Source organism: Sapajus apella, unplaced genomic scaffold (assembly GCF_009761245.1).
Source record: "Sapajus apella isolate SASKATOON/1434 unplaced genomic scaffold, GSC_monkey_1.0 scaffold126, whole genome shotgun sequence".
NCBI lineage: Eukaryota > Metazoa > Chordata > Mammalia > Primates > Cebidae > Sapajus > Sapajus apella.
This window is the reverse complement of record NW_022437066.1, coordinates 4,066,006-4,091,501: the sequence shown is the minus strand read 5'-3', so window position 1 is coordinate 4,091,501 and position 25,496 is coordinate 4,066,006. Positions and strand designations below refer to the sequence as shown.

The window sequence follows — 25,496 nt, the reverse complement described above, 5'->3', positions numbered from 1 at the left end:
CACTGGGAGGAAGAGGGAACCCTCAGGGGCTGGGTTGAGAGAGGGGTGCACCATGAGACCCATTGGAGGGTCTGAAGTCTCCTGGGAGTTCAGGGCAGTGACAGGGGAGGGGACCCCATTGTGCAAGGACCCTCACCTCTGCCTTCTCACTAGACGAGATTGATGAGCACTCAGCTAAGACCCAGCACACGGAACCAGAGCCAGCCCCACATGGCCCTGCCCGCAATCCCACGGGGAGAGGCCAGGCTGCCGTGCCTTCCCTCTGGACGCTTGTAAAGCACCCTAAGGCTCTGCCACGTCGGCAAGTGCCTTTGGCATGTCCGTGGCACAATTACATCCCTCTCCGTGGCTTTGTGTGAAGTTGGTGTGTCACCCCCTGATCCTTTTCAAATCAGGGTAGAAGGAAGGGTGTGTGGAGGCTCCATGTCATCAGAGGCTACACTTCGTGGACAAACGCCATGCCCATCCCACACTGGAGTCTGGTCCACAGAGCTGGCCGGTCCTCCTCACTTGGGAACAGGTGGCCCACAGGGGGTCTCTTGTTGGCAGAAACTTGACTCTCGCTCCTGAGCCCCTAGAGGGGAGGCGGCGAGGCAAACTAGAGCTGTCTTCCTAACCCTTCCTGTTTCTAGCTGTGTAACTGTGGCAGGATTACCTAGGCTCCGGGTTCCCCGTCTGCAGTGGGAGGGTTACAGTGACAAGGATCAGCCATCATGTAAAAGACAAGTAGAGGCTGAGCATACAGTAGATGCTCACTAAGTAGGAGCGTGGCCGATCACCCCAGCGGGTGGGAGGAGGGCTCATTCAAGGAGACAGCATTATCACAGGGGCCGGTGCTCAACACACAGGCGTGGAAAGCATCAAAAATGACGTTTTTTTTTTAAACTTAGGAGACTAGAAAGTTGGGGGTTTGGGCTGGGCTCAGTGGCTCAAAGTAACCCCATCACTCTGGGAGGCTCAGATGGGCGGATCACCTGAGCTCGGGAGTTGAAGACCAGCCTGACCAACACGGAGAAACCCAGTCTCTACTAAAAATACAACATTAGCCGGGTGTGGTGGCGCATGCCTGTAATCCCAGCTACACGGGCGGCTGAGGCAGGAGAATCACTTGAACCTGGGAGGTGGAGGTTGCGGTGAGCCGAGATTGCACCACTGCACTCCAGCCTGGGCAGCAAGAGCGAAACTCCATCTCAAAAGAAAAGTAAGTTGGGGGTTTGGTGCTGCTTTAGATCCTGCTCAGCTGTGTTGCTCTCGTGGGTTTCAGGGCTCATTCCTGTCTGTCCAGTTGCCCAAGAGGAAGCCGGAGATGGATGTGAACAGAGCCCTGGACCAGGCAGGAATGTGGAAGCCCAGGCGTGGAAGGGCCTCCATGGCCAGACCCGGGCCCCAGCCCAGTTCCCTCCGCCCCCGGCCAGGGACCACCCCTCCTTCCCTCCGGCCCAGTCTCATCCTTTCGCTCCTGCTGTTTTCTGGGAGTCAGCTGCGCTGACAGATGCTAAATCCCAACCATTATTTTTGTCCTCACAATAGCCTGAAATCTTCCAGGAGGGGCCCCCGAGCACGGCTGCAGGCCTCCAGGGACGACGAAACCTGCCACCTCCACCTCCTGCCCGAGACCCCGGGGGCCCAGCCCAGCAGCCTCAACCACCTGCCCCGATTCTGTTACAGAAAGGCAGCTGCTCCGAGGCCATCACCCCTGCCCCGCCATCCACGGAAAATCAAAGAAAAGCCAACAGACTCTGTATTCCGCCCCCAGTAGGCCTGAGTGTTTACGGCGGACGTAAAATAGCGCTGCTGACAGGCTCGGATGCGCCACGCTGGCCCCGGGCTGTCTGGTGCCGCCACGCGGGGTACCAAGCTGCCATTCGTGTGTAACTAGGAGACCGACGCAGACGTCTCCTGACCTCGGTCATCCCCAGGGGGCTGGGGTGGGGGCGGCAGACAGGGGCGCATCGAGCCCCTGAAGAACCCGGCTGGGAACTGGATGGCGTGCATGTAGGGACAGATGGACAGACAAGGACCGCTTTACACATCAGGGGGCTCATTCTCACACGCCCTGGCAGACCCTCCCCACGACCCGTGAGGGAGGGAGGCCTTGCTTTTACTGCCAGTGGGGAAACCAGGCCCCAGAGAGGGCACGAGAGTCACCCAGCTTGCCAAGTCATGTAGGCACCCACCTGCACAGGACCCCGCTACCAGATTCCCGAAAGGAGCCCTGTCCAGGGGACTGTGCCCTCAGGCTGTAACTTCCTCTTCTTGGGGGATTCTTTCTAAGCAGTAAAAGAGCTTCCCACCATCTAAAAATATTCAGGACCCAAAAAAGAACCACCCCTGGGGCCAGGTCACAAGGACTGGGCCCAGGGGAGCATCCCCGGCCACAGCACAGTTTCAGTTCCCCTCTGCCATGTGAAGCACGCTGTGTGACCTCCGGCAAGTCACCTACCCTCTCTGACCTTTCATTTGTGCAACTGCAAAATGGGGGCTGGAGCACCCACCCTGCAATGTTGGGAGCGCCGAGATGAAGCAGCAAAGCCCAGGGCCTGGCTCTCAGGGGACAGGGGCGGGGACTGTCGAACAACGTATGCACCCATGGCTCAGATCCTTCAGTTCAGGAATCGAGAGTGTCTCGGAGCCCTGTGGCCCCCAGCCCTTCCTCCTACCACTGTGCACCAGGCCCAGGTCTAGTTAGGTCCCCTTAGGGAGCGGTCATCTCAGGAGTGAGAAACAAAAGCAGGAAGACCAGGGACACTTGGCAGCAGAGACTGTCCTGCTGCACTTTCTAAGCATCTGGTGAAGGTGAACTTCAATTCAGCCTGGCAGGGCTGGGGGCTGCTTCTTAGAGATGGTGACCTGTGGGCTGGGTTTTGCAGAATGAATAGGAGTTGGGCAGTCAATATAGGAGATATGATGTACATGATGGGACTTCTACAATAACACCCGGCATGTTATGCTTATTCTTTAGAGGAATATTTCTTAAGTGTCACTGTGTGCCAGTCAGATCTATACTGAATACAAGGGAAATCATGTCACAGAGAAGTCTTCCTCTTCCTGGGGTTCCAGAAGAGCACCAGGAGGGCGATTTCGAGGGGCAAGACCTTCATCAGACACAGCACAGCCCTGTCCTTCAGGCCGCAGCCCAGCTGCCTGCCCCTTCCTGGAAAACAACAAGATGAACGTGCAGGTCTTTAAAGCGGCCCATTTTGTGCGGGTCCCCTCCCTCTGCAGAGACTGCATGAAATGAGGCCTCAGAGTTGCCGTGACCGCATCGGTCCTGGAAGCACTCGAGTTTAACGAGGTATTAAAAATGAAAGCCCCTGGAAGTCCCAGGCCATACCTGCTCACACGCACACGGGGATGTGGAGCAGGCGCAGTGGTCATGGGCACCTGCTCTGCGTGCGTCAGAGGGCTCCCCGTGATCTCCCGCTGAAAAGGAACGAACGGCCTCTCCCTCGGTGGTGGGGGTTGGGGAGCAGGGCTTCAAGGTCACTGGGGCAGCCAGCCACAGGGCAGCGGGGCTGCTGGAGGCATCTGGGGCCCACCGTGGGGCCAGAGTACCAAGGGGCCAACAAGATGTCTGATGGGAGCAGGGAGGGCCCCTGAAAGCGCGGGCCTGTCATCCCAGCGAGCTGCGGTCAGCTGCCTCCAGCCAGCCCCAGAGGGAAGTGCTGGCGGCTCAGTTAGCAGGGTGGGTGCAGACAGGGAGACCCCTGCCCAGCAGTCCCGCAGCCACGTCCCAACAGGTTCCGGGCTTGTCTAGACCGCAGGAGCAAGAAAGGCGGGACTGCATACACAGGATCACCTCCGAGCCAGGTCGACCAGCCCTCGGTTCCTGAGAACAGACACAGCAGAGACCCAGACACTCCTAACCCCCCTGCCCAAAACAAGGCAGTGACTGGCATAGCACAGGGGCAAGAGCAGGTTTCCTAAATCACACTTTGGCAAATCCTACGCACTCTTCAAAAGGAACACCTCCTCAAGGAAGCCTTCCTGGCTTCTTGGCTTGTCAGGGTCTGCCCCCAGAGGATGCTGCCTGGATAGCACATGCAGGAGGTAGAAGAGCCTCAGGAATGAGACGTGCAGGCTCCTACACGGGGCTCAGGGCCCAGGTCTGTGAGGCAGGACTCCATCAGCCACCCCTGGGGTTACGGAGGGGTGGTCTGACAATGACCCTAAGACGGACAGAGCTGGGCTCAAATTGCAGCGCTGGCCCCTAGTTCTGTGTGACCTGACCAGGTGCCTGCCTCTCTCAGAGCCCCATCTCCTTCCTGTCCAGCGAGAAGTTTCGGGGCCTCGCCTGCAGGACTCAGTCACACGCAATTGGAAGCACTGTGAAAGAGGCACCTTCCGGGGAGCTGGCTTCATTCATTCCATTCAGCCAGTCCCCACAGCCGGGCCCGGCCTCACAGAGTCACACGGAAGACTGAGAGACGCTCAGTGCATTTGAGGAAGTCACGTGCTGCCAAGGAGAAGCCCAGGTGGGGCCCAGCACGCAGCCTTAGAGGGTCTGCATGCAAATGAGGCACCACGGCCAGTGGGGAGGCAGCGCCAGCAGACTAAGCCGCGGTCCAGCCACGGGTGTCCATGTCGATGAAGGACCTGGGGTTGGGAGGGCAAAGGCCGTTCTGTCCCAACCATCACCCGCCATAAGGACCCCCACCTGTCCTCCATCCCTCCAGCCTCCCCTCCATCCACACACACGAGCCTCAGGCCACCAGGGCAGGACAGGGGGGCGCCTGTCAACACCTCTGCTGGGGGAGGGGGCTTCATTCCGGCCTCCTTCCGACCGGGGCAGGGTTTGCACATGCCTGGGGCCAGGGGCTGTCTAACAAGGCTGGATTCATTTGCTTGTCTCTCGTGGGGTCAGTTTTCGTGGAGTCTGCTTTCAAACTTGTCACCTTTGGAAAAACACTCCTCTGGGGTGAACATAAGGCGTCCCAACCCCAGCCTCAGCTCGGGCTCCAAACGCAGGCGTCCTCCACAACGCGGACCTCCCGGCGTGAGGATGAACACACGTGAACTCAGGACATAGTGTCTACACAAACTTCCTTTGGGAGAGGTGGGCAGGGTGAGGACAACGTGGGGAGGGTGGGCCACAGAGGACAGAGATTTGTTCCTCCCTCCTTGTCCCCCTGCAGACAAAAGGGCACGGCACAGAGTGGCCAAGGCCCCAGGACGGGAATCAGTGGGAGAAGCGTGGCCCCTGGCCTCCCGGGTCGAGGCCAGCAGGCAGGCCCCGCTCACTCCCCAGGTGGAAAGAATATCTCCAAATCGCCTTGACACCAGAAACTCCTATATTTTATGCACCCTAAAAATTAACCCAACGATGCTAACATGACACATTTAAAGCTGCACGGTCATTTACGACGCAGTAAAGCATGCGGCGCTACATTCGCGGTGAATTACATCCCCCGCCGTGTCACTGTCGCATTTGTTTAAGCCTGAAAATCACTTCAACTCCAAGGAAAGTGAAACCAGTGTTATGCAAAGCAGGCTCCTAAATCATAAAATCGTGGATTCATCAAGCTCGGAGGGATTCACAGCCCATCTGGGTGGATGCTTTCATTCAGAGATGGGGAAACTGAGGCCCAGAGCAGCAGCCCCTTGAAAGGAAAGGAAAGGCCAGCTAGACCCCAGCCCTGGCGATCTGCCACACTAAAGCAGCCAGCAGCACCCACCTCACACCCACGCCCTTGCCCAGAGCCCCCGCCCCTGCCCAGAGCCCCCGCCCCAGACCCTCCCTTCCCACGGGCGCTCACGAGCCGCTCTCCTTTCAAAGCCGCTCCTGCTCAGATGCTCTCTGGGGAGAAGCCAGGAGGACACGAGGTTCCAGACAGAGCCTGGCTGTGTCTGGGACCACTCCCTCCTCATGCAGCCACTGAGAGGGGCGGGGTACCCTCCCACAGCAGCCTGAGAGGTCGCAGGACTCCACTTCGCGGACAAGGATGCTCCTGGTGGGGCATGTTTAAAAGCTGGCTGTCAAACAGCTAGCAACACACCCCTCCTCGACGTGCAGGGAGGAGGCTGCAGGTCTAACCTCCCTTCCTCCAGCCACACAGGAGGAAGAGGTCGGCTAAACAAGGGTCAGTCTCATGCCCACGTCCTTCCTTTGGCCTCTCATCTGCCCCAAGTGAGAGCTTCAGACTTCTCCTGTATCCCTCTGATTCCCTAAGAATAATTCCCAGGGGTCTCTGACCTGCCGGTACCAAGGGAGGCAGTGCAGAGGCAGGCGGCCTGGTTCTGCTGGGGGCTGGGGGTGCAGCCCACTTCACAGACAGGACAGGACAACCCCGGCACAGTGGCACCAGCGTCCGCGCAAGACCACTCACAGGACGCCCTCATCAAGGCTCTGATGCTCCCAGCCTGGTGCCCTTTCCAAATCCTCCTCCATCGACAGGGCCCTCCCAGACTGCGTGGACCACACCCAGCCTCAGTGAACAGAAAATGGGAGCCAGCAACACTAGCTGCAGTGCCAGGAGAGGCACAGAGGGCCCTGGAACTCAAGGCCAGAGCGATCAGAGGGATGTTTCTTGAAGCTGGAAAACAGAAGCCACTGTGCCACTACCACCGTGCCCACTGGGGCTCACCACTGAGCGCAGGTATCGCCACCTACCCCTGTGCCCACTGGGCTGACCACTGAGCGTGGGCATCGCCACCTACCGCCATGCCCACTGGGGCTGACCACTGAGCGCGGGCATTGCCACCTACCGCCGTGCCCACTGGGGCTGACCACTGAGCACAGGCATCGCCACCTACCCGTGCCACTGGGCTGACCACTGAGGGTGGGCATCGCCACCTACCACCGTGCCCACTGGGGCTGACCACTCAGCACGGGCATTGCCACCTACCGCTGTGCCCACTGGGGCTGACCACTGAGCATGGGCATCACCACCTACCACAGTGCCCACTGGGGCTGACCACTGAGAACGGGCATCGCTGGTACACAGCCACCTTCCTGGATGCCCAGCAACGCTGCCCCCCTGCAGCCAGCACAAGCTGACCCAAGCTGTCCTCCTCCTATGAGGAGAAGCACTGCCACTGCAGTGCCACCAAGTTGGGTCACAGCAGGCATTTTGATGTGCGCCCTGTGCCTCCCTGGGGGGAAGGAGGTCCTCCCTGTGAGTTCCCAGGGAACTTCTATAATGCCGATTCCTTGCCGACACCAAGCCTCGTCCCACAATAGCACAATATGCAGGACTGCGCTGGAACGAGCCTCAGCCATGCCTCCACGTGGGAAGCCCCACCTTGCCCTCCAGCCTCGCCTTCCACACCCCGCTGAGCTCCTTCTGCTGGGAAACTGCCCCAGTCTTGAGCAAGCTCCTCCTTGGGTACAGAGGCCTGGCTGTCACCTCTTCTGAGAGGCCGTCCTTGCTTTCTGAGCTAGCATTCCGCCAGCCCCACTCTGCTCCCACAGAGCTCTTCTCTTCTGTGGACAAACCTGCCTCTGGACCCCAGGCTGTGAGCCCCCCAGCGCAGACATCTAGCCCTGGGCCCCCAAGAGTTGGGCAGGAATGAGAAGGGAAGTGCAGTGGCTGCCAGGGAAAAGCCATTATGCAAATGCAAGGTACTGATTATTAGAGCAATTTAAAAACAGGCCCTCCATTTGGGCTTATTTTGCTTGATAAAGCATTTTTAAGTGGCAATATTTTGTGTTAATTTTTTCAACCAGCTGCTCTTATTATTTGATTATGCATTATTCAAAGCTCTCAAAGGCGAGCTTAGAGCACTTCAGAAAATAACTTCAGTGTTATAGGCACCCACGCAGGGGATTGGCTCCTGCTCCCGGAAAGACGTTCTAGATCCAATACCTGTGCGACCCGGCACGAAGCCACTGGCCACGTGTGGCTGTCCAGCTCACAGATGACAAGCTGCACATATCCATGCCAAAGCACAAGCCACGTACCGGATCAGAGGACTCGGCGCAACAGCCACAAAACACGCGCTGCCCAAGGATGACCCCCGATACCGATCACAAGTTGACCCAGACAATATTTTGAATATGCTGGGTTAAATATAAAATACATTTTTCTTTTTTTAATGATGGGGTTTCACCATGTTGGCCAGGCTGGTCTCGAACTCCTGACCTCTTGTGATCCCCCCACCTCAGCCTCCCAAAGGGCTGGGATTACAGGCATGAGCCACCACGCCCGGCCATACATTTTTATTTTCTTAAGAGGCGAGGTCTTCCTCTGTCGCTCAGGCTAGAGTGCAGTGACAGGATCTATGTTGCCCAGGCTGGTCTCGAACTTTTGGCCTCAAGTGATCCCAAAGTGAAGTGTTGGGATTGCAAGTGTAAGTCACCATGCCCAGCCTATAAAATACATTCTTAAGATTCATTTCGTTTGTCCCTTCTCATTTCTTGACGCGGCTCCCCTGCAAACCAACCACACTGCCCTGAAACTGCCCTTTGGCTTCCACACTCCCCATGGGGCCTGGGTCTTGGGAGGCAGGAAATGTGTCTTCAGTTTGATGGGTTTCCAGCTCCTGGCCCCGAGCCTGACACACAGAGAGTGTTTAGGAACCAGCTGATGATGGAATGAATGATGGTTGGTGAATGAAATGAATGAAAGCACATAGGCACTCACACGGTGCCCCTCACTGGTCTCCTAAAGCCATATTTCCAGGTTCCCTGGGAGACAGCTGCGTCTGTAAGCCAGTGTTTGACTTTTCCCAAACAGCTGCAGCGTGTCTGGGGTCTGGGTGGCCAGGGGAGTCTTTTAGACATTCAAGGTGACCCTCATGTTGGGCATCTGGCTATGGGCCCAAAGCAAAGGACAGATGCGTTCTGCTCTAAATGACCCTTCCCTCTCCTCACTCCCCTGCCTGGTGATATGGTCTGACTGTGTCCCCACCTAAATCTCATCTTGAACCGCAGTTCCCATAATCCCCATGTATTGTGGGAGGGACCTGGTGAGAGGTAACTGAATCACAGAGACGGTGACCCTCATAACCCTCATACTGTTCTTGTGCTAGTGTGTGAGTTCTCACGAGATCTGATGATTTTATAAGGGGCTTTCCCCCTTTTGCTCTGCACTTCTCCTTGCTGTTACCATGTGAAAAACACGTGTTCGCTTCCCCTTCCACCATGATCGTAAATTTCCTGAGGCCTCCCCAGCCCTGTGGAACTGTGAGTCAATGAAACCTCTTCCTTTATAATTGGAGAAATCTTTAAATTATAATACTAAGACACCTGACTTCTGATTAGACTGTTTCCCCAGCTCCAGCCTTGAAAACTCACAACCACATTCTCTCCCCAAGTAGGACCCAGGTAAGAAATGCCATGCGTTTGTGTCTTGTAAACTGCCATAATGGATAAGTATCCACACCAAGTCCACAGAGAACGGATAGGAAGTCTTGCCTTCCAGTGAAAGGAGGGGGGAAAACAGCATAAAAAATTTATTAAACTGGAGCCACTGGGACCAAATCGCAAGTTAAAGATTCAAATGCATTCGCCTTCCTTAGAACTGATGATTTACGTTTGCAATAACTGCAGTCATAAAGAGCTTGTTGGATTACGGAGGCGCAGTCTTAATGTCAGGGAATAACATTAACGGATGCGCAAAGCCACGTGTTCCCCAGAGTCGCTTTTCCGGGTGAGAGGAATTTTGGTTCAAGAGATCAGTCACAATCAGGACGGGCAGAGGAAGACGGAAAATGGGCAACCCAGCCAGGTACAGTGGCTTATGCCTGTAATCCCAGCACTTTGGGAGGACGAGGCAGGCAGATCACCTGAGGTCAGGAGTTCGAGACCAGCCTGGTCAACATGGTGAAACCCCATCTATACTAAAAATACAAAAATTGGCCAGGTGTGGTGGTGCATGCCTGTAATCCCAGATACTCGGGAGCCAGAGGCAGGAGAATTGCTTGACCCTGGGAGGTGGAGGTTGCAGTGAACTGAGATCACGCCACTGCACTCCAGCCTGGGTGACAAGAACAAAACTCATCTCAAAAAAAAGAAAAAAAAGACCAGGCATGGTGGCTGACACCTGTAATCCTAGCACTTTGGGAGGCCGAGGCGGGCAGATAACCCGAGGCCGGGAGTTCGAGACCAGCATGACTAACATGAAGAAACCCCAGCTCTACTAAAAATACAAAATTTAGCCGGGCATGGTAGTGCACGCCTATAATCCCAGCTACTCTGGAGGCTGAGGCAGGAGAATCGCTTGAACCCAGGAGGTGGAGTTTGTGGTGAGTTGAGATTGCGACATTCCAGCCTGGGCAACAAGAACAAAACTCCGTTTCAAAAAAAAAAGAAAAGAGAAAAAAAAGGAAAAGGAAAATGGGTAAGCTATGTTCCAGCCTGACATGCCAGGCAGAAACCCTTCAAATGGAATGTGCACCATGAACCACTGGGGGCAGCCTGGCCACGTGGCGGGCAGCAGTTCAGGAAGTGTCCAGGGCTCAGCACCCAGGAGGCTCCTACGGAGTGTGTATGTCATGCCGGTCCCTGGCCACACAAGGCCGACTGGTCCCCATCGTCCCAGAGCCCTCCTGCGCTGACCGTCCAGAAACACCGAGGGATGTTTCTGCAGAGCACAAAACCCCAACCTCAGGCTGGTGACAGGAGAAACAGCAGATCAGGAACTTGTCAGGAGCTCCCCAGGTTCTGCGGGGCACAGGCTCTGCACAGTGGGGGGTCAGGGTCAAATCGTGGCTCTGTCACTTACTAGCTGGGTGACGTGGGCCAGTGCTGTCCCCCCTCTGGACCTCAGTTTCCTTATCTGTAAAACGAGGATGACCGCAGAACAGACCTGACAGAGTGACTGAGGGTGGGGGCATGCAAGGGAATGAAGCCCAGCAGTGCCCAGCCCCAGAAAGGCTCGTAAGCATCGCCCACTCCTGTGGTCATTGTCATGTGGGTACAGACGCCCTACCACGTGCAGAAGGCTTGCCCGGCCAGGGCTGGGCCAGGAGAGGACAGAAAGATGCAGGTCTGACCCTCTGATCTGCAGGGGACAGACATTTGACTATCTCATCACAGTGTAGTTGGGGCACCCCAGAGTCCCAACAGTGGTGTGGGTGCTGAGGGGGTGCTGGCCAAGATGGAGCCCAGGAGGCTTCACAGAGTTGGAGACACTGTGCCCTGGACATGACAGAGAAGGATTTCCAAGGCAGGGAATTCAGGGAGGGGTGCAGAGGGTAGGGTTCCAACTCTAAGCATGGCAAGTAGTGTGGCTGAGACTCCGCTGGGGGCGGAGCCTTGGGCCTTACCCCCTAGTACTTCCCTCTGGCCATGCCACCAGCCTGAAGCCCTGCCCTCTCTGAACCTGTGTCCCCCCCACTTACCGGGTTGAGATGGACAGCCCTCAGTCAGCCTCGGGAACCTGCATGTGAGCCTTCTTTTTTTTGGAATTTCTTTTTCCCCCAGATGAAGTTTTATTCTTGTCGCCCAGGCTGGAGTGCAGTGGTGCGATCTCGGCTCACTGCAACCTCCGCCTCCTGAGTTCAAGCGATTCTCCTGCCTCAGCCTCCTAAGTATCTGGGATTACAGGCGCCCGCCACCACACCCGGTTAAATTTTGTATTTTTAGTAGAGACGGGCTTTCATTATGTTGGCCAGGCCGGTTGGTCTCTGACTCATGACCTCAGGTGATCCACCCACCTCGGCCTCCCAAAGTGCTGGGATTCCAGGCGTGAGCAATTTTTTTGGAATTTTCGAAGTTTCCCTCAGTTTCCTGAGGCTGGTCAGGGTGGACAGTGGCCCCCAGGTGGACGCCCCAGGCCTGGCTGTGACCTGCATGGCCCCTGTGCCCGCCTCTCCCCTTCGGGATGCTCTACAACCCTCAGACCAACGTGGGGCCGACCAGATGTCTGGAGGAGCTCTGGGAGTCCCGCCAGTGGGATTGCCCAGGGCCCCGTGGCCAGCCCAGCATCAAAGGAACGGGCTGGTGGCAGCTCCTCCAGCTGGTGGGCGAGGAATTTCTTTCACAGGAGAGCGTGAGGCTGGGCCGCCAGCATGGTGCTGCATGCTGATCTGGGTGTGACTTAAATTGTTTACATAGACAAGGATCCAGGGCCCTGTACCCTGGATATGGGCTGAGCAGTAAGACAGGGAAAGCCCCAGCATACAGCAGGCACTCAACACACGCAGCTCCCCAACCCACTCCTCTGACAGTTCTCATTCTCAGTCCGTGCTCTAAGACGAAGGGAGAGAAAAACACTCACAGTCTTCCCAGAAGAACAGTAGTTGAGCTTAGAACACAGAAGCTGCTGTCAAACAGCTCCGGAGGTCCCCAGGTGGCAAGGATGCTCAGTGGCACTGTCTCCCGGTGGCCTGGGAGAGTGGTAGCCAAGCCAGGCCAGGAGTCCCCAGCCAGGATGCAGGCTTCAGACAAGCCCACCAGATCTCAGCCTGGGTCCCTCGCCTGCAGGTGGCCCCCACTTCCTCCTGCCCTCCGACCTCCCTCCTCCCAGATCGGGTCACGAGATCACACACTGGCCACAGATTGCCACGGTCCTGGTGGGGCTGCCGCGCTGGTGCTGTGGCCAGGCTTGGGCAGTGCCTGGGTGGAGCAGAGGCTTCTCAGAGAGAAGAATGAGGTGGACACGGAGAAGAGCAGACAGCGGCGGGCCCACGAGGCAGGCGGTGCCGGCAGGGCTGCGTGTCAGCTCTGAGCCCCCACGCGCCCGTGCCCTGCGCCTGCGCTCAGGGGCCCCTGCTTCTGGCCACACCGCTCCCTCCTCAGGACACGGCCTCCCAGGACACAGCTCAGGGAGCATGACCAGGACTTCTTTTGAGCAGGCCCCTGCTCCACCCCACAGCTTCTAAGAGACAAGCCCTCATGGAGGACCCTGCTAGGGCAGCGGGCCAACACCCAGGCCAGCCACCAGACCGGCTGGGTAGCCTTCTAGAATGTACGAGGAGTGTGAAGATCTGCTCATCTCTGGGGCCTCGCAGAGGCGTGCCTTCCCACTCTGCGTGGGAGCTCACTTCCTGATCCATCACGAGGAGGCATCCCGGTGGGAAGAGCCCAGGGCCAGCTCTGCCTGCACTGTGGCCTCCACCTTTCCTCCCAACTCCCTGGACACCACCAGGAACCTCCCTGTCCCTCCCTCCTTTCCTCCATCCCTCTTCCCTGCCGTCCTCCCCGTCCTCCTCCCTGCCGTCCTCCCTGCCGTCCTCCCATCCCCCAGCCTTACTCGGCCAGCTCCTCCAGGCTGCGGTAGACGTCATCGTCATTCTCTGTGGTCTCTTCTGAGGGAAAAGGCCTGTGGGAGAGAAGGCGAGAGGGAGGTGAGCGGACCCCGGCACTGCTGGTCAGCGGGGCCCCAGCTGGACCCCGCAGCAGAGCCCAGTGTGGCCCAGCCAGGAGCAAAGGGGCTCCCGTCCACTCTCTGGAAAGACACGGGGTACCAGGACACTGATCGGAGTCACAGGATGGGCCCACTGGGCCGCAGAGCAAGAGGAGAGCCAAGCCCAGCTCGCCAGGTGGCAACGAACATGTCACGCCCACTCCGGGCTCTGGGTGTCCAGTGGGCAGGTGAGAGGCCCAGGTCAGGGCTGCAGAAAGCGTTCATCTGCCCGGAGACCTGCCTTCCCTTTTCCCCTTGCTCCCACTTCCAGGGGGTTCACAGAGGAGAGGAGGCTCCCCACACACCACCTGGTCTCCAGTTCAGTCCCCGCAGGAGAGGAGGCAGGAGGGGACTCCGCAAGGGAGGGGCGGCTTCTGAGGCGCTGAGGGTAGGGGCTCGCCCACCCCACCCACCAGCCATGAGCTGGAGGTCAGGGCGAGAGTCCTGAAAATGAACAGCCCTGGGACCCTGCGCACAGATCTGCAGCGTCCCCTCCTAGGACGGGAGCAGGAGCCTCACAGGGACGCCCCAGAAGGAACGCGGCAGTGCTCCCCTCGCCCTCCGCCCCCCAGACGCCCCAAGCCCGGTGCCTTTCTGCAGTTCAGGATGGTATAGAAATGCATACACATATAAACTTTAATCATCTGGGCTCTTGTTGAGTCTCATTTTTGTGGAACTCCCATGCATATGTACACAATTATAATTGTTTTTCTCCTGTTCATCTGTCTTATGTCAATTTAATTCATACACCAGCCCAAGAACCTGGAGGGGTGGAAGGAAGCAGTTTCTCCTCCCCTAGGATCCAAAGCATGGCTCTGCTGTGTCCTCTGCAGACAGACAGATGGGTGTGGTCCCGAGTCTACGACCTCCCTGCACAAGGCGCGCACGGCCAGCCCAGGCCAAGTAGTCAGAGCCCAGCCTCGGGGAGGGAGAAGAGGCGGAAGAGGCTGATCAAACACGGAGAGGAGGGGGCTGCAGCGGGTTCAAAGCTCTGGGCCCAATCCACTCATCTCTAGAGGAGACCTGAAAGGCCCCTTAATTAAAGCAAACATCCCCCTGAAGCCCCAGGGTGCATGTTCTGGGAGGAAACCTGTCACTGAGGATGGGCCAGGAGACCCCAGCAGGGGGCTGCCAGGCCCAGATGCCGGCTAGGATTGCTTCCTCGCCTGGGGTCAGGCTGACATTTGCTCAACCCAAGATCCAGCTGGGACGGCAGTCCAGCCTGGCCGTCCCCCCACCACCAGGAGACTAGGGGCCTGTGCTGCGGGGGAGGGGCGGGGGAGTCTGCTGAGCTGTGAGCTGGAGGCCTGGGTCCTACCTGGCTCTGTCACAGACCTGCAGGGACCGGGCCTTAGGTCAGAGGTCCCCAAGCCAGACCCGCCAGGGCACTGGTCAGCGTGCCCCTGTGGCTTCCTGGTAGAAGCCCGTGTCTAAGGGGGCAGCATGGCCAGGCCTGACCTCCACGTGGTGAGCTCTCTCCTCCCAGCCACTCTTCCTCCTTCCACCATCACCCGACAGCAGCATCCCCCAGTGGAGGTATGTGTCCTCAGGTCACAGGCAGAGCTGAGGCTGCCACATCATCCTCATCCTCAGAGCTCCATCGCTGACACAGCACCACTCACAGCCAAGAAACCCCCCAAGGAATCCATCTCTTCCCATGATCTGCAGAGCGCCAAGCTGTCACAGATGCTGTGTCACTGATGGGGTGGGGCTGAGGAGCCCCAACCCGGCTGACACACAGGTGACCCCAGAAAGTGCAGAAGCACGTGGGGGCCAGGAGCCAGGGAGGCTCTGCCAGGCTGAGAGGTGGCTTCAGGACCCCAGAGGTGGAGGTTTCTTCCCTCTCAGCATGAAACCCCGCTGCCAGGACAGCCCCGTGCTCCCATGCCAGCCCCTCGCTTACGTCCAACCATCCCTGTCTCTGATCTCGTCAGTTACTTCTGCTTTTTCCAAATTTTCAATGATGATTGGTATCCCTTCCATAATAAAAATAGAGGCCGGGCACGGTGGCTCACACCTGTAATTCCAGCACTCTGGGAGGCCAAGGCAGGCAGCTCATGAGGTCACGAGATTGAGACCATCCTGGCCAACATGGTGAAACCCCATCTCAACTAAAAATACAAACACTAGCTGGGGGTGGTGACACATGCCTGTAATCCCAGCTACTTGGGAGGCTGAGGCAGGAGAATCACTTGAACCAGCAAATCGGGGGTTGCAGTGAGCCGAGATCGCACCACTGTACTCCAGCCTGTTGACAGAGGGAGACTCCGTCTCAAAACAAAGAAGAAAAGAAAAGAAAAAAATAGAATCTCACTTCTTATTATGAAAATATGTCCTCATCATAAGTAAAAAATGTTAAACCCCACTCACATCCAATAAAAGTGTGTTATGTGTAAAATGACCTCGTGGCCAAATATTAGTGTGCTTTCTCACAGAATGTAGAGAGGAAAGAGAAAATATCAAAATCCTGAAGCTGTGAGGGCAGGATCTTGTTCAGATTTGATCACAGGGTATGGGCGGCAGTTTAGGGCGTCAGGGCATCCCCTCCAACCCTGGGATGATCAGCAGGTACAGGACGGCACTTCGGGGGCTCTGTCTCCAGAACCCGCCCTGCTAAGTTGTCCGAGAGACGCACTCACACTTTGTGAGGAGACACACACTGACGATGAGTGGACACACACACGTGCCTCTCACTCTTCCTGCACCCAGGCAGAAGAGTTCACTTTGAGAGGCTCGAGGTGGGCGGATCATCTGAGGTCAGGAGTTCAGGACCAGCCTGACCAATACGGCAAAACTCTGTCTCTACTAAAAATACAAAAATCACTCATCCCCGAAGCTCTCCTGTCCCTGAAGCCCACAGCAGGGTTTTTATCACAAGGCTCTGCTCTTTCATCAGTCCCGGGACTCGGATGGGACCCACCTGCCCTGCCAGGAGAGCTGAGCCTGGGGAAGCGAAGGAGAGGAAGGCTTTCCAGCTGGGCAAACCCAGATGTGAACCCTAGGCCCGGCCCCCTGCTCCCTGTGACCCTGGACAACCTACCTAACTTATCTGCATGTCACCGTTCTCGCCCTGGAAGATGGAAGTAATCAGGGCAGCCGTGAGAGCAGCTGTAGGATGGCAGAGTGCCCTGCACTTAGCGGGGCCCCAACAAGGGCAGCTGCAATTTAGAACTTCCAGCATCGTCCTCATTCCGGGCACTTTCCGCTGCCCAAGAAAACTGCCTTCTGACGCCTCCTGAGGGCCTAAGAGCCGCACTCGCAAAGACAATTTCAGAATACTGTTTCTTAACACAGAAAGTGAGCGTCCGCTCAAATGAGGCACAATAGGCATTTCAAACCTTTTATCGGCCAGGCGCAGTGGCTCATGTCTATAATTCCAGCACTTTGAGAGGCTCGAGGTGGGCGGATCATCTGAGGTCAGGAGTTCAAGACCAGCCTGACCAATATGGCAAAACTCTGTCTCTACTAAAAATACAAAAAAATTAGCCAGGCGTGGTGGCGCATGCCTGTGATCCCAGCTACCCGGGAGGCTGAGACAGGAGAACTGCTTGAACTGAGATTGTGCCATTTCAGTCTAGCCTGGGTGACAGAGAGAGACTCTGTCTCAAAAAAAAAAATTAAAAAAAAAAAAAAAAACCTTTTGTCTTTTAAAAAACCTGACCTTGAGCCATCGCTGTCTTAAATTTCCCTGCCCTGCATCTCATTGGTGTTTTGGTCAACTGCTCCTGTCATCTCCTCTACCTGCCTGACCCAGAAGAGAAAAAGCAGGAATGTTAAAGACCAAAGAATTATCCTGCTGCCCAGAAAATCTTCACTACTTTTATTCTAAGATCCCTATTTGAGGCCACAAAACCCCTTGAGAATGAGCTGCAAATCCAATTAATTTCTGCCAAAGCCCAGCAAAGGCTACTGGGGAGGGAGCAGGAGACAGAGGCAGCCTGTCGGAGACTGTGCGGGGCCTCAGCACCCAGCCGCTAGGGCAGGAACATGCAGAGGAACGGAGGAGGCGTCACCAGGTCCCGGTCCCCTTTCACTCTGCTCTCCCCACAGCCCCCCAATGCCCATGCACCTCTGGCCTTTGCACCTGCTCTGCCCTCTGCCTTCAGGCTCCTGTCCTCCTGCCATTCACCCAAGTGCTAGCATCCTTCAGGGCTCAATCCAAGCCCTGCCGCATGTGGGAAGACTTGAGCAGTCCCTCAGCCTGTATCCACCTCTGCCTAACACAGTGCCTGGTGCTAAAGGCATGGATGAGTAGATGCATGGATGGGTGGGTGGGGGCATAGATGGGCAGGGGGAGGATGGGTAGCTGGCTGCCTGAGTGGGTGAATGGATGTGTGGGTGGATGGGTGGATAAATGGGTGGGTAGGTAAGTGGATGAGTGGATGGATGGATGGGTGGGTGGGTGGATGGATGGATGGATGGGTGGGTGGGTGAGTGAGTGAGCGGATGGATGTATGGGTGTATGAATGGGTGGGTGGGTGGATGGATGGATAGATGGATGGATGGGTGGATGGAGGGACGAATGGATGGCTGAGTGGGTGGGTGGGTAAATAGATGGATGGGTGGGTGGATAGGTAAGTGGGTGGACGAATGGTTGCATGGCTGGGTGGGCCGGTGGATGGACATGTGGGTTGGTGGGTGAATGGACAGATGGGTGGATGGATGGGTCAGTGGGAGGGAGGGTGGATGGGTGGGTAGATGGATGAATGGATGGCTGAGTGGATGACTGGGTGGGTGGGTAAATGGATGGATGGCTGGGTGGATAGATGAGTGGGTGGATGAATGGCTACGTGGGCGGTGGATGGACATGTGGGTGGATGGATGGATGGGTGGATGGATGGATGGATGGGTGGATGGGTGGGTGGGAGGGAGGGTGATGGGTGGGTAGACGGATGAATGGATAGGCGAGTGGATGGCTGGATGCGTGGACGAAGGGATAAATGGATGGCTGAGTGGATGGCTGGCTGAGTGGGTAGATGGATGAGTGGATGGGTGGGTGGGTGGATGGATTGATGAATGAGTGGGTAGCTACATGGGTACATGGCTGGGAAGATGGGATGGGTGGATCAGTGGTAGACAGGTGGGTGGGTGAGTGGGTGGGTGGAAGGATCAATGGGTTGTCAGGTGGCTGGATTCATGGGTACACGGATGGATGTCTAGGAGGGCAGGTGGATGAGAGAGTAGTTGGACTTTGTAGGCTGATAGATGGATGAGCGGATGGATGAACAAATTAGTAGGTGGGTGGGTGGGATTAGTGGGCGCATGGATAAGTGGACAGATGGGTGAGGTGGGTGTCGGATACTCTCAGGTGCTCCTCACCCCCTCAGACAATGGCAAATGGCAGCCCCAAATTAGACACAAGGAAGCATTTTCAAGGAGAGCTTGTATGAGATCACATGGGGATGTTACATTCAAGTAATTAAATTTGGGATGATACATTCAAGTCACTCCTCAGTAGGGACTTTGTAACACTGACCTCGATTTAACAATGGGATGCATATTTGCACAGAGAAAGTTTAAGCAGAGTTTCTGGGGCCACATCCCAGTTGTAATTTAAAGCCCGGGGGAGGTGGGTTGGTGGAGACTGTGGTCATTTTGCAACAAGGCCTAGCTCCACCCCCGTCACCCCCTACCCCCAGGACCGTCTTCAGGCACCAGCTGATTTTCCGTCCGCACTTACCCCCATGTCCCCTACCCACACCTGGCCCTGTGGTGTCTGCCTGCTCGTTACGAGCAGGGAATGAGAAGCTAAGAAGGCAAACCCCAGCCTGCGCAACTGTCCCAGGAGTAGTCATCCCAGTTCCCCAGGAGCGGCTGCACCCCTCTCATCCTACCAGAGTCTTCCCGAGCATGCGTTTCCTTGTGCCCGGCTTCGGGAAGCCGAGTTTCCCACCGCACCGAGGAGGGGACGAAGCGGATGTCCACACAGGAAGCAGAGAAGCACACATGCCGAGTGCAGAGAAAGCCCCGGCAGAGCCCACACCGGGCAGCGGCCCCCGCTCCCGAACCATCGGTCCCATCCTACTCCCCTCTCCTCCCCCTGCTACAGCCAAATAAGTCACCAGCCAGAGGACACAGACCGGAAAACAGGACACCCTACGGCGGTGCCAGAACCCAAACCCAGGAGAAGGGGCAGAGGAAGTACAACCCCTGCTTCCAAAGAACTCCTTCACTCTCCTTCCATCCTCCTGTGGCGATTTACGGGGCACCCGTTCGGGGCTGGCCTGGGCAGCCGTCTCTCACTGATTCAGGGGGAAGGAGCAGCTTGAATCTGGCTTTGGGATAGCACATCGAGCCCTGGTCCTTGTCCTCAGGACTTGTGTGAGAATCTGCTAGAAACAATGGCCTCTGCAGAGCACCCCCCATGCCACTGTGCCTGTAGCTGCATGGTGGCCCCACAATCCGGAGGGAGGGGCGCACTGGATGCTCAGGGGTCTCTGAGCCGAGGGCCACAGGCACAGGTCTGAGTCAGTGCAGACCCTGAGGATCTCAGCTGGAGCAGAGACAGCTTGGGTTTGCCTTCTTGGAAGGCCCCGAGGAGCCAGCAGCCAGATTTGATTTTTAAGACGAAGACCTGAGTAGCCAGAGAGGACCCCAAGCACGGCTGCCCTCGTTCCCAGGCAGGCGGCAGGTCCTGGGTCCTAGGGCACCAGCCCGCACAGCTCACGCCTCACTGTGCTTCCGTGAGAGATGTGGGGCCGCAGACGTGGGGTTCAATGGGGAACACGACCGCCTGTTGGGGCTGATCTAAGATTTCACAATGACAGCAGCTGGCCACAGGGAGAGCAAGCTGGGCCCCCACAACACCGCCCAGGTTCTGCTCAAGCGTTTCAAAACCACCTGGGTGCAGCGCTGGGCCTGCTGGTGCCACCTGGCCACCTCCTCTGCATACTGAGTGGCCTCCAGGGCTCCATCACGCAGGGTCCATGGCCACTCCTGCAGCCCTCACATCCCTCCCGGCCCTGTTTCCCTGGGGGCTATGGCCACCTCGGAGCAGGGAAGCCTTGCTTGCCTCTTAAAGAGCGAATCCGCCCAGCAGGTGTGTGTCTCAGCCTCGAGAGTGTCCACAAACAGCCCTGCCCGGGCCAACACGCGGCTCCCAGACTTCGGCCCCAAACACCTGGAAAGAACATCAGGTAGAGGCCGCATCGCAGACCCAGCCCCTCAACCGTGCTCCCTGGAGGGGAGACTTCGTGGGGAAAGCCAAGAGCAGGGCTTCAGCAGGTGACGGGTCTGGGTTCAAGCCCTGCCTCTGCCCGTCTGTGAGCCTCAGTTTCTCCAACTGCAGAATGGGGGCTGGTAGTAGCAACTGCTAAGACCAACAGCCTTTGCAGAGCACCACCTGTGCCACTGTGCCTAGCAACTGCCAAGACCAAGCAACTGCTAAGGCAGGAGCAGCAACTGCTAAGAGCAAGGGAGGCGTCAGCTTCCTAGTGAGCACCCTGCATGGTGGCAGCGCAGGCCTCCCCCCTTCCCCTCTTCCTAGTGAGCACCCTGCATGGTGGCAGCGCAGGCCTCTCCCCTTCCCCTCTTCCCCTTTCCAGCAGCTCAGCCCCTGAGCACACTCTGCCTCCCAGAACAGCTGCTCCTGGGCTGACTCCCAATTCCTGGATCTCAATTGGAAAAGCGCCCCCTCCCCACAGACACTCCACCCAGCCCTGCCATGGCCTGGTGGGGGGGGCACCCCACCCAGCATTTCCTCACACAGTACATCCGAACAAGAACGCACCCTGAATGAATGCTTGGGTTCTGGAAGGTGCTGAAGATTCCAGAAGGTACAGAAGTCAGTGCTTGGCTCATCCAGCCACCATGCACAGAGTCTGGGCTTTTGTTTCCCACACTCTGTTGGCATCTTTACAGGAAGGATCCAGAACTCGAGATGGTCCTTAAGGCCTCCACTTGGCCGGTACAGAAGGAAAGTGTGACCTGACTCACAGAAGAGCACGCCCTGCGTGGTGACCGCCAAGCACCGTGTTCACCCGCAGCGCATCAGGGACGCTGCTCCACCTGACCTGGTGCTCCATGCCCAGCCGGAGCCCTCAGAGGGAACGGGCAGAGCCTGGAGTGACATCCTGGAGGGCGGGACTCACTCAGCCCAAGGGCGCGCCCTGGGCCTCTGAGACCGGGTGTGGCCAACACTGACACCTGCTACCCCGGTTGGCCGGGACAGGCATTTCTTCAGGTGTGGGACTTTTGGTGCTGAAATTGGGATAAGCTGGCCACCCTAGAATCCTAGTCCTGCAGATGGTAGATGGCAGTGTTTCCATTTACAGTGCTGATGCCACCTGTGGGGGAAGCCTGGCTAAGCCTCAGCTTCCAATGCTGAAAACACCTTCAGAATCGGGCTCTGGGAGGGCTGGGTCCCGGCCTGACACTGGAACACCACCAGGTGCAGTGGCATCTCACCCAGGTGGGGGCCATGGTGAGGAGAAGGACCACAGTGCGGGCAGAGGGGCCATGGGACCCACACCCAGGGCATGGGAGCCGGGCCACAGCCCTTTCAGCGCTCCGTGCTGGGGAAACAGCACCCAGGCAAACTTGAAAGGCACATCGGGAAGCGCAGCCCGGAGGACCCGCCAGGCCCGTTTCATTATTGAGGGAGTCACCTGGGTGCCGTCTTCTAATCGGCAGGGAGGCCTTGAAGCACTGGGGCTTCACTTATTAGAAACGGTTCTCCTGCTAAACAGCTCCAACTGTCAAAACAAGCCGATGGATCACGTTTCTTTTCTCAGCGTGCCATCATCCCACCCAGCCCAGAGGGGCGATCATGACGGGAGGAGGCCAGGTCGGACCGGGCCTCCCTCCCACGGCCACACCCGGCTGAGGATGCCAGTGTCAGAGATGAGCCTCACACACCCAGCAGGAAGGCAGCACAGGGCCGAGGGGTGCAGGGAGTCCACAGAGACACCTCGGGGCGGCAGGGAACCAGGGAAACCAGGAAGGGCTTCTCACAGGAGGTGGCAAGGGAGCTGGTGTGAAGAGTAAAGACTAATTTTGAGTTCAGAGTTCTGACTCTGTTTGGGGTTTCTTGGGCAATTTTTTGCAGAGATGGGGTCTCACTATATTGTCCAGCTGGTCTCAAAGTCTTGGCCTCAAGCGATCCCCCCACCTTGGGCTCCCAGTGTTGGGATGACAGACGTGAGCCACTATTCCTGGCCCAGAGTTCCAGCTTTGTGTAACACAGAAACCCTGTCCACACACCTCCTAGCTGTGAGCTTGCCAAGCGCCCTACACCCCCCGGCCTCAGCTCACTGACCGTAAAATTCGGACAGGCCACCTGCCTCCAACTCAGTATGTGAAGGAAGAAGGGAGAAGGTGACGATGGACTGAGGGGCTGGAGGTGGCAGCCTGGGCAGAGGGTAGATGAAGGCTGAAGTGCCAGGTGGGGCAGGAGTCTCACAGCGCTGGAGTGGAGAGCGACCAGTGGGCTGGCCCAGGTGTGGCCACCAGGGTCTGAAGCCAAAGTCAGGACGGAGGTTGGAGGGTCTCTGCCCCACGGGGTGGCGGGTTGGAAGGCGTGGGCACTGAGGCACAGACACACCACAGCCCCAGCAGTGACCTTGACACGTGCCACGGCAGGTCCAGCAAGGTGGGAGAGATGGTGACTACACCAGAGCTCCAGGAGAGACCCCAAGGGACCCCCGAATCCAGCAAGACTGTGTCTGCCCTTGTTTCCAGAACCCCGGCAAGGCAAAGGAAGACACGGCTCTCACAGGCAGAAAGAAACGCTTGGTTCCCTGCCCACTCTACTTTGTCTGGGAGAGGAAGGGAGCTGGCGTGGCCGCTGATTACAGAGGAATGTGACTTCTCAGCAGCTGTAAAGTATAATATAGTTTTTATTTTCCAACATCTTCTCGTAAGGGAACCTCGGCTGGCATCGGTTTGGAAGGTTGGCCAGTGTCCCACAGGGTGTCCTTCCCAGCGAGCGGGCGGAGCCTCTGAGGCCACTCTGCCTTTCGTTCCATGCTAGGCCTCCTCCCAGGGGACACCTGCCCAGGCTTGGCAGGAAACCTCCTGGACAAACACTTAGGATTTGTCCATCAGGGTATGGGGCCGAGGGAGGAAGCTCTGGGACAGAGGCGGTGTGGCCCACAGGCCGGCAGGGGGCTTTCCAAGGCTGAGGCTTGCACCCCAGTCCCTGGCATGGCTGCTCCGCCATGCACCCCACTTCTGCAAAGCGAAAGCTCCGCATACTCCCTGCAGAGGTAGGACGGGGACCAGCCACGCTTCCAAACTGGACACTGATGGCCCAGAGCCCCCGGTGTCTTCCTGGCCTTGGCCTGGGGACCCTTGACCAAGCTCAGCCGTGCTGGGCAGAGAAGGGTGGACAGAGAGACTGAAGAGGACTATGGCACAGGAACCCAGACAGGTCTGATTCACGAGGAGGAAACTGAGGCAGGGCTTAGGTCTGCCCAAGCTTCCGGAATATGGAGCAGGACCGGGGCCCGGCCTGCAGAACTGCAGGTCAAACTGTCCGGTCCCGAAGGTGCCCAGGAGGGCCCCAGACAGCTCCCCGGTTCCTTAGCAGCCACCGCCAGGGCAGCTCTGAGCTCCTCCTGTGAACACGGAACGCTCCGTCCCTGCTGGAAATGAACCGTTCCTCCCCCTCCCTGAACACAGCGGTTTCCTTCCTCGGGCCCATGGGGGTCTGCTGCAGGAGGGCAGCACGCACACGGCTTCCTGAGCGTCTCCCCCTCGAGTCCGGTGCAGTCACCCAGGTCACACAAGCCAGATGGGGCAGTTCTGGGTGGGTGGACATGGGCCACAGCGGCTTGTCTGCACATGGGACAGGCCAGGGACTGAATCCACAGGCTGGAGGGCAAGAGCGCTGGTCCGAGACCCAGGAGGAGGAGCCCACATGGCATGCCCAAGGCAGCAAGCTTCAAATGCAGACCTTCCTCCAGCAAACACTCACAAGCTGGCAGCTGCAGGCAGGACCCCTACTCGGGGACCTGGGGTGGGAGGGCCAGAGTGGGGACACCATGGGGGTTCTGTGCAGCCACCAAGCTGCTGCGTCACCTCAGGCAGGACGCTCTCCTCTCGGGGCTGCCACGGGGGACGGGGCCACACAGCAGCTGAAGGCCCTCCTCCCCTCCCCCCACTTCCTGCCCACTTGCCTGTTGAGAAATGAAGGGTCAGCTGGGTGGCCAAGGCCCTTGGCAGGCTCCCTAGTGTGAGGGGCCCTCGTCTTGGAGGATCTGCTGTGACAGGGACAGCAACTCCACGGCCTGTCTAGGAGCGGCCACTACCCTTTCGCCACCTGCCCACTGCAGGCGTCGCTAGTCAACTGCGGTGTTCTCTCTGAGCCCAGCTGGGACGGACACTCTCCGGGAGACTGATGGATTTGTCGGCCCTGGTAAGACGGTTAGGACGCCACTGCCAGCAGACAGCAGGTTTCCGGGAGGGCCCTGGACAGCCCTCCACTGTGGCATCGGCTGCCCAAGGTGGGGCCAGGCCCAGGAGTCCGGGACAGCCCAGACGAGCTGCTCCACAGACGCCAGCCTCCGTCCACCGGGGGAGTCTTGAAGCAGTGGCGAGGCACACCCATCCAGCTGGAAGGGCACAGGGGGCCCCAATCCTCCCGCTACATTCACAGGGCAGGGGACAGGGAAGCCTCACAGGACGGAAGCTGTGCTGATGCTCCCAACAGCCCCACGAGTTGGGGTTCCATCTCCATCCCAAAGAGGACACTGAGGCCCAGAGAGGTGAAGAACGCTGCCCAAGGGGGCCAGCCAGGAAGTGGCAGCGCTGGGCTAGGAGCCAGGACCTCACACCGCCCGGCCATGTCTCGGACAGCAGCCTGGGACATCGCAAGGACTGAGCACACCAAAGGGCCTGGGTATCGCCGCCCCGGGACCTCCTGTTGGCACCTCCTGTTGGACCAGCCCCGCTTACCCTCTTCCTGTTACCCTGCCCACGAGCCCCCACCACTCCCACCTGGGTGTCCACAGCAGCCCCTCAGTGGCCCTGGCCCCCACTCTGGAGCCCCTCGAGGCCAGGCAGGGCCAGAAGAAGGCTCTGGACAAACTCTCAGAGGCCCCTGCCCCGCTGGAACCCTAGGGCTTCCCTCACCCACTGCTCCCTCCCCTGTCCAGACCTCCCTGTCCCTGGCTGCCCTGGCCCTGGCCCCTCTCCATCCAGGGCCACCAAGCACAGGGCTTCTGCCTGGGCCTCCCTGCCCCAGACCTCCTCGATCCACCCCTCCCC

The 25,496-nt window shown here is 58.0% G+C and overlaps 1 protein-coding gene across 6 annotated transcripts in view; it reads right to left on the bottom strand.

The window, feature by feature from the left end:
* The window catches only part of VAV2 (vav guanine nucleotide exchange factor 2), a 223,927-nt gene that overhangs the window by 59,796 nt on the left and 138,635 nt on the right, over window positions 1-25,496 (bottom strand). For all 6 annotated transcript variants that reach the window (XM_032261960.1, XM_032261958.1, XM_032261956.1 and 3 more), the window contains exon 4: window positions 13,137-13,205. In XM_032261960.1, coding sequence (XP_032117851.1) covers window positions 13,137-13,205 — 69 coding nt within the window. The remainder of the gene's footprint in view (window positions 1-13,136; window positions 13,206-25,496) is intronic.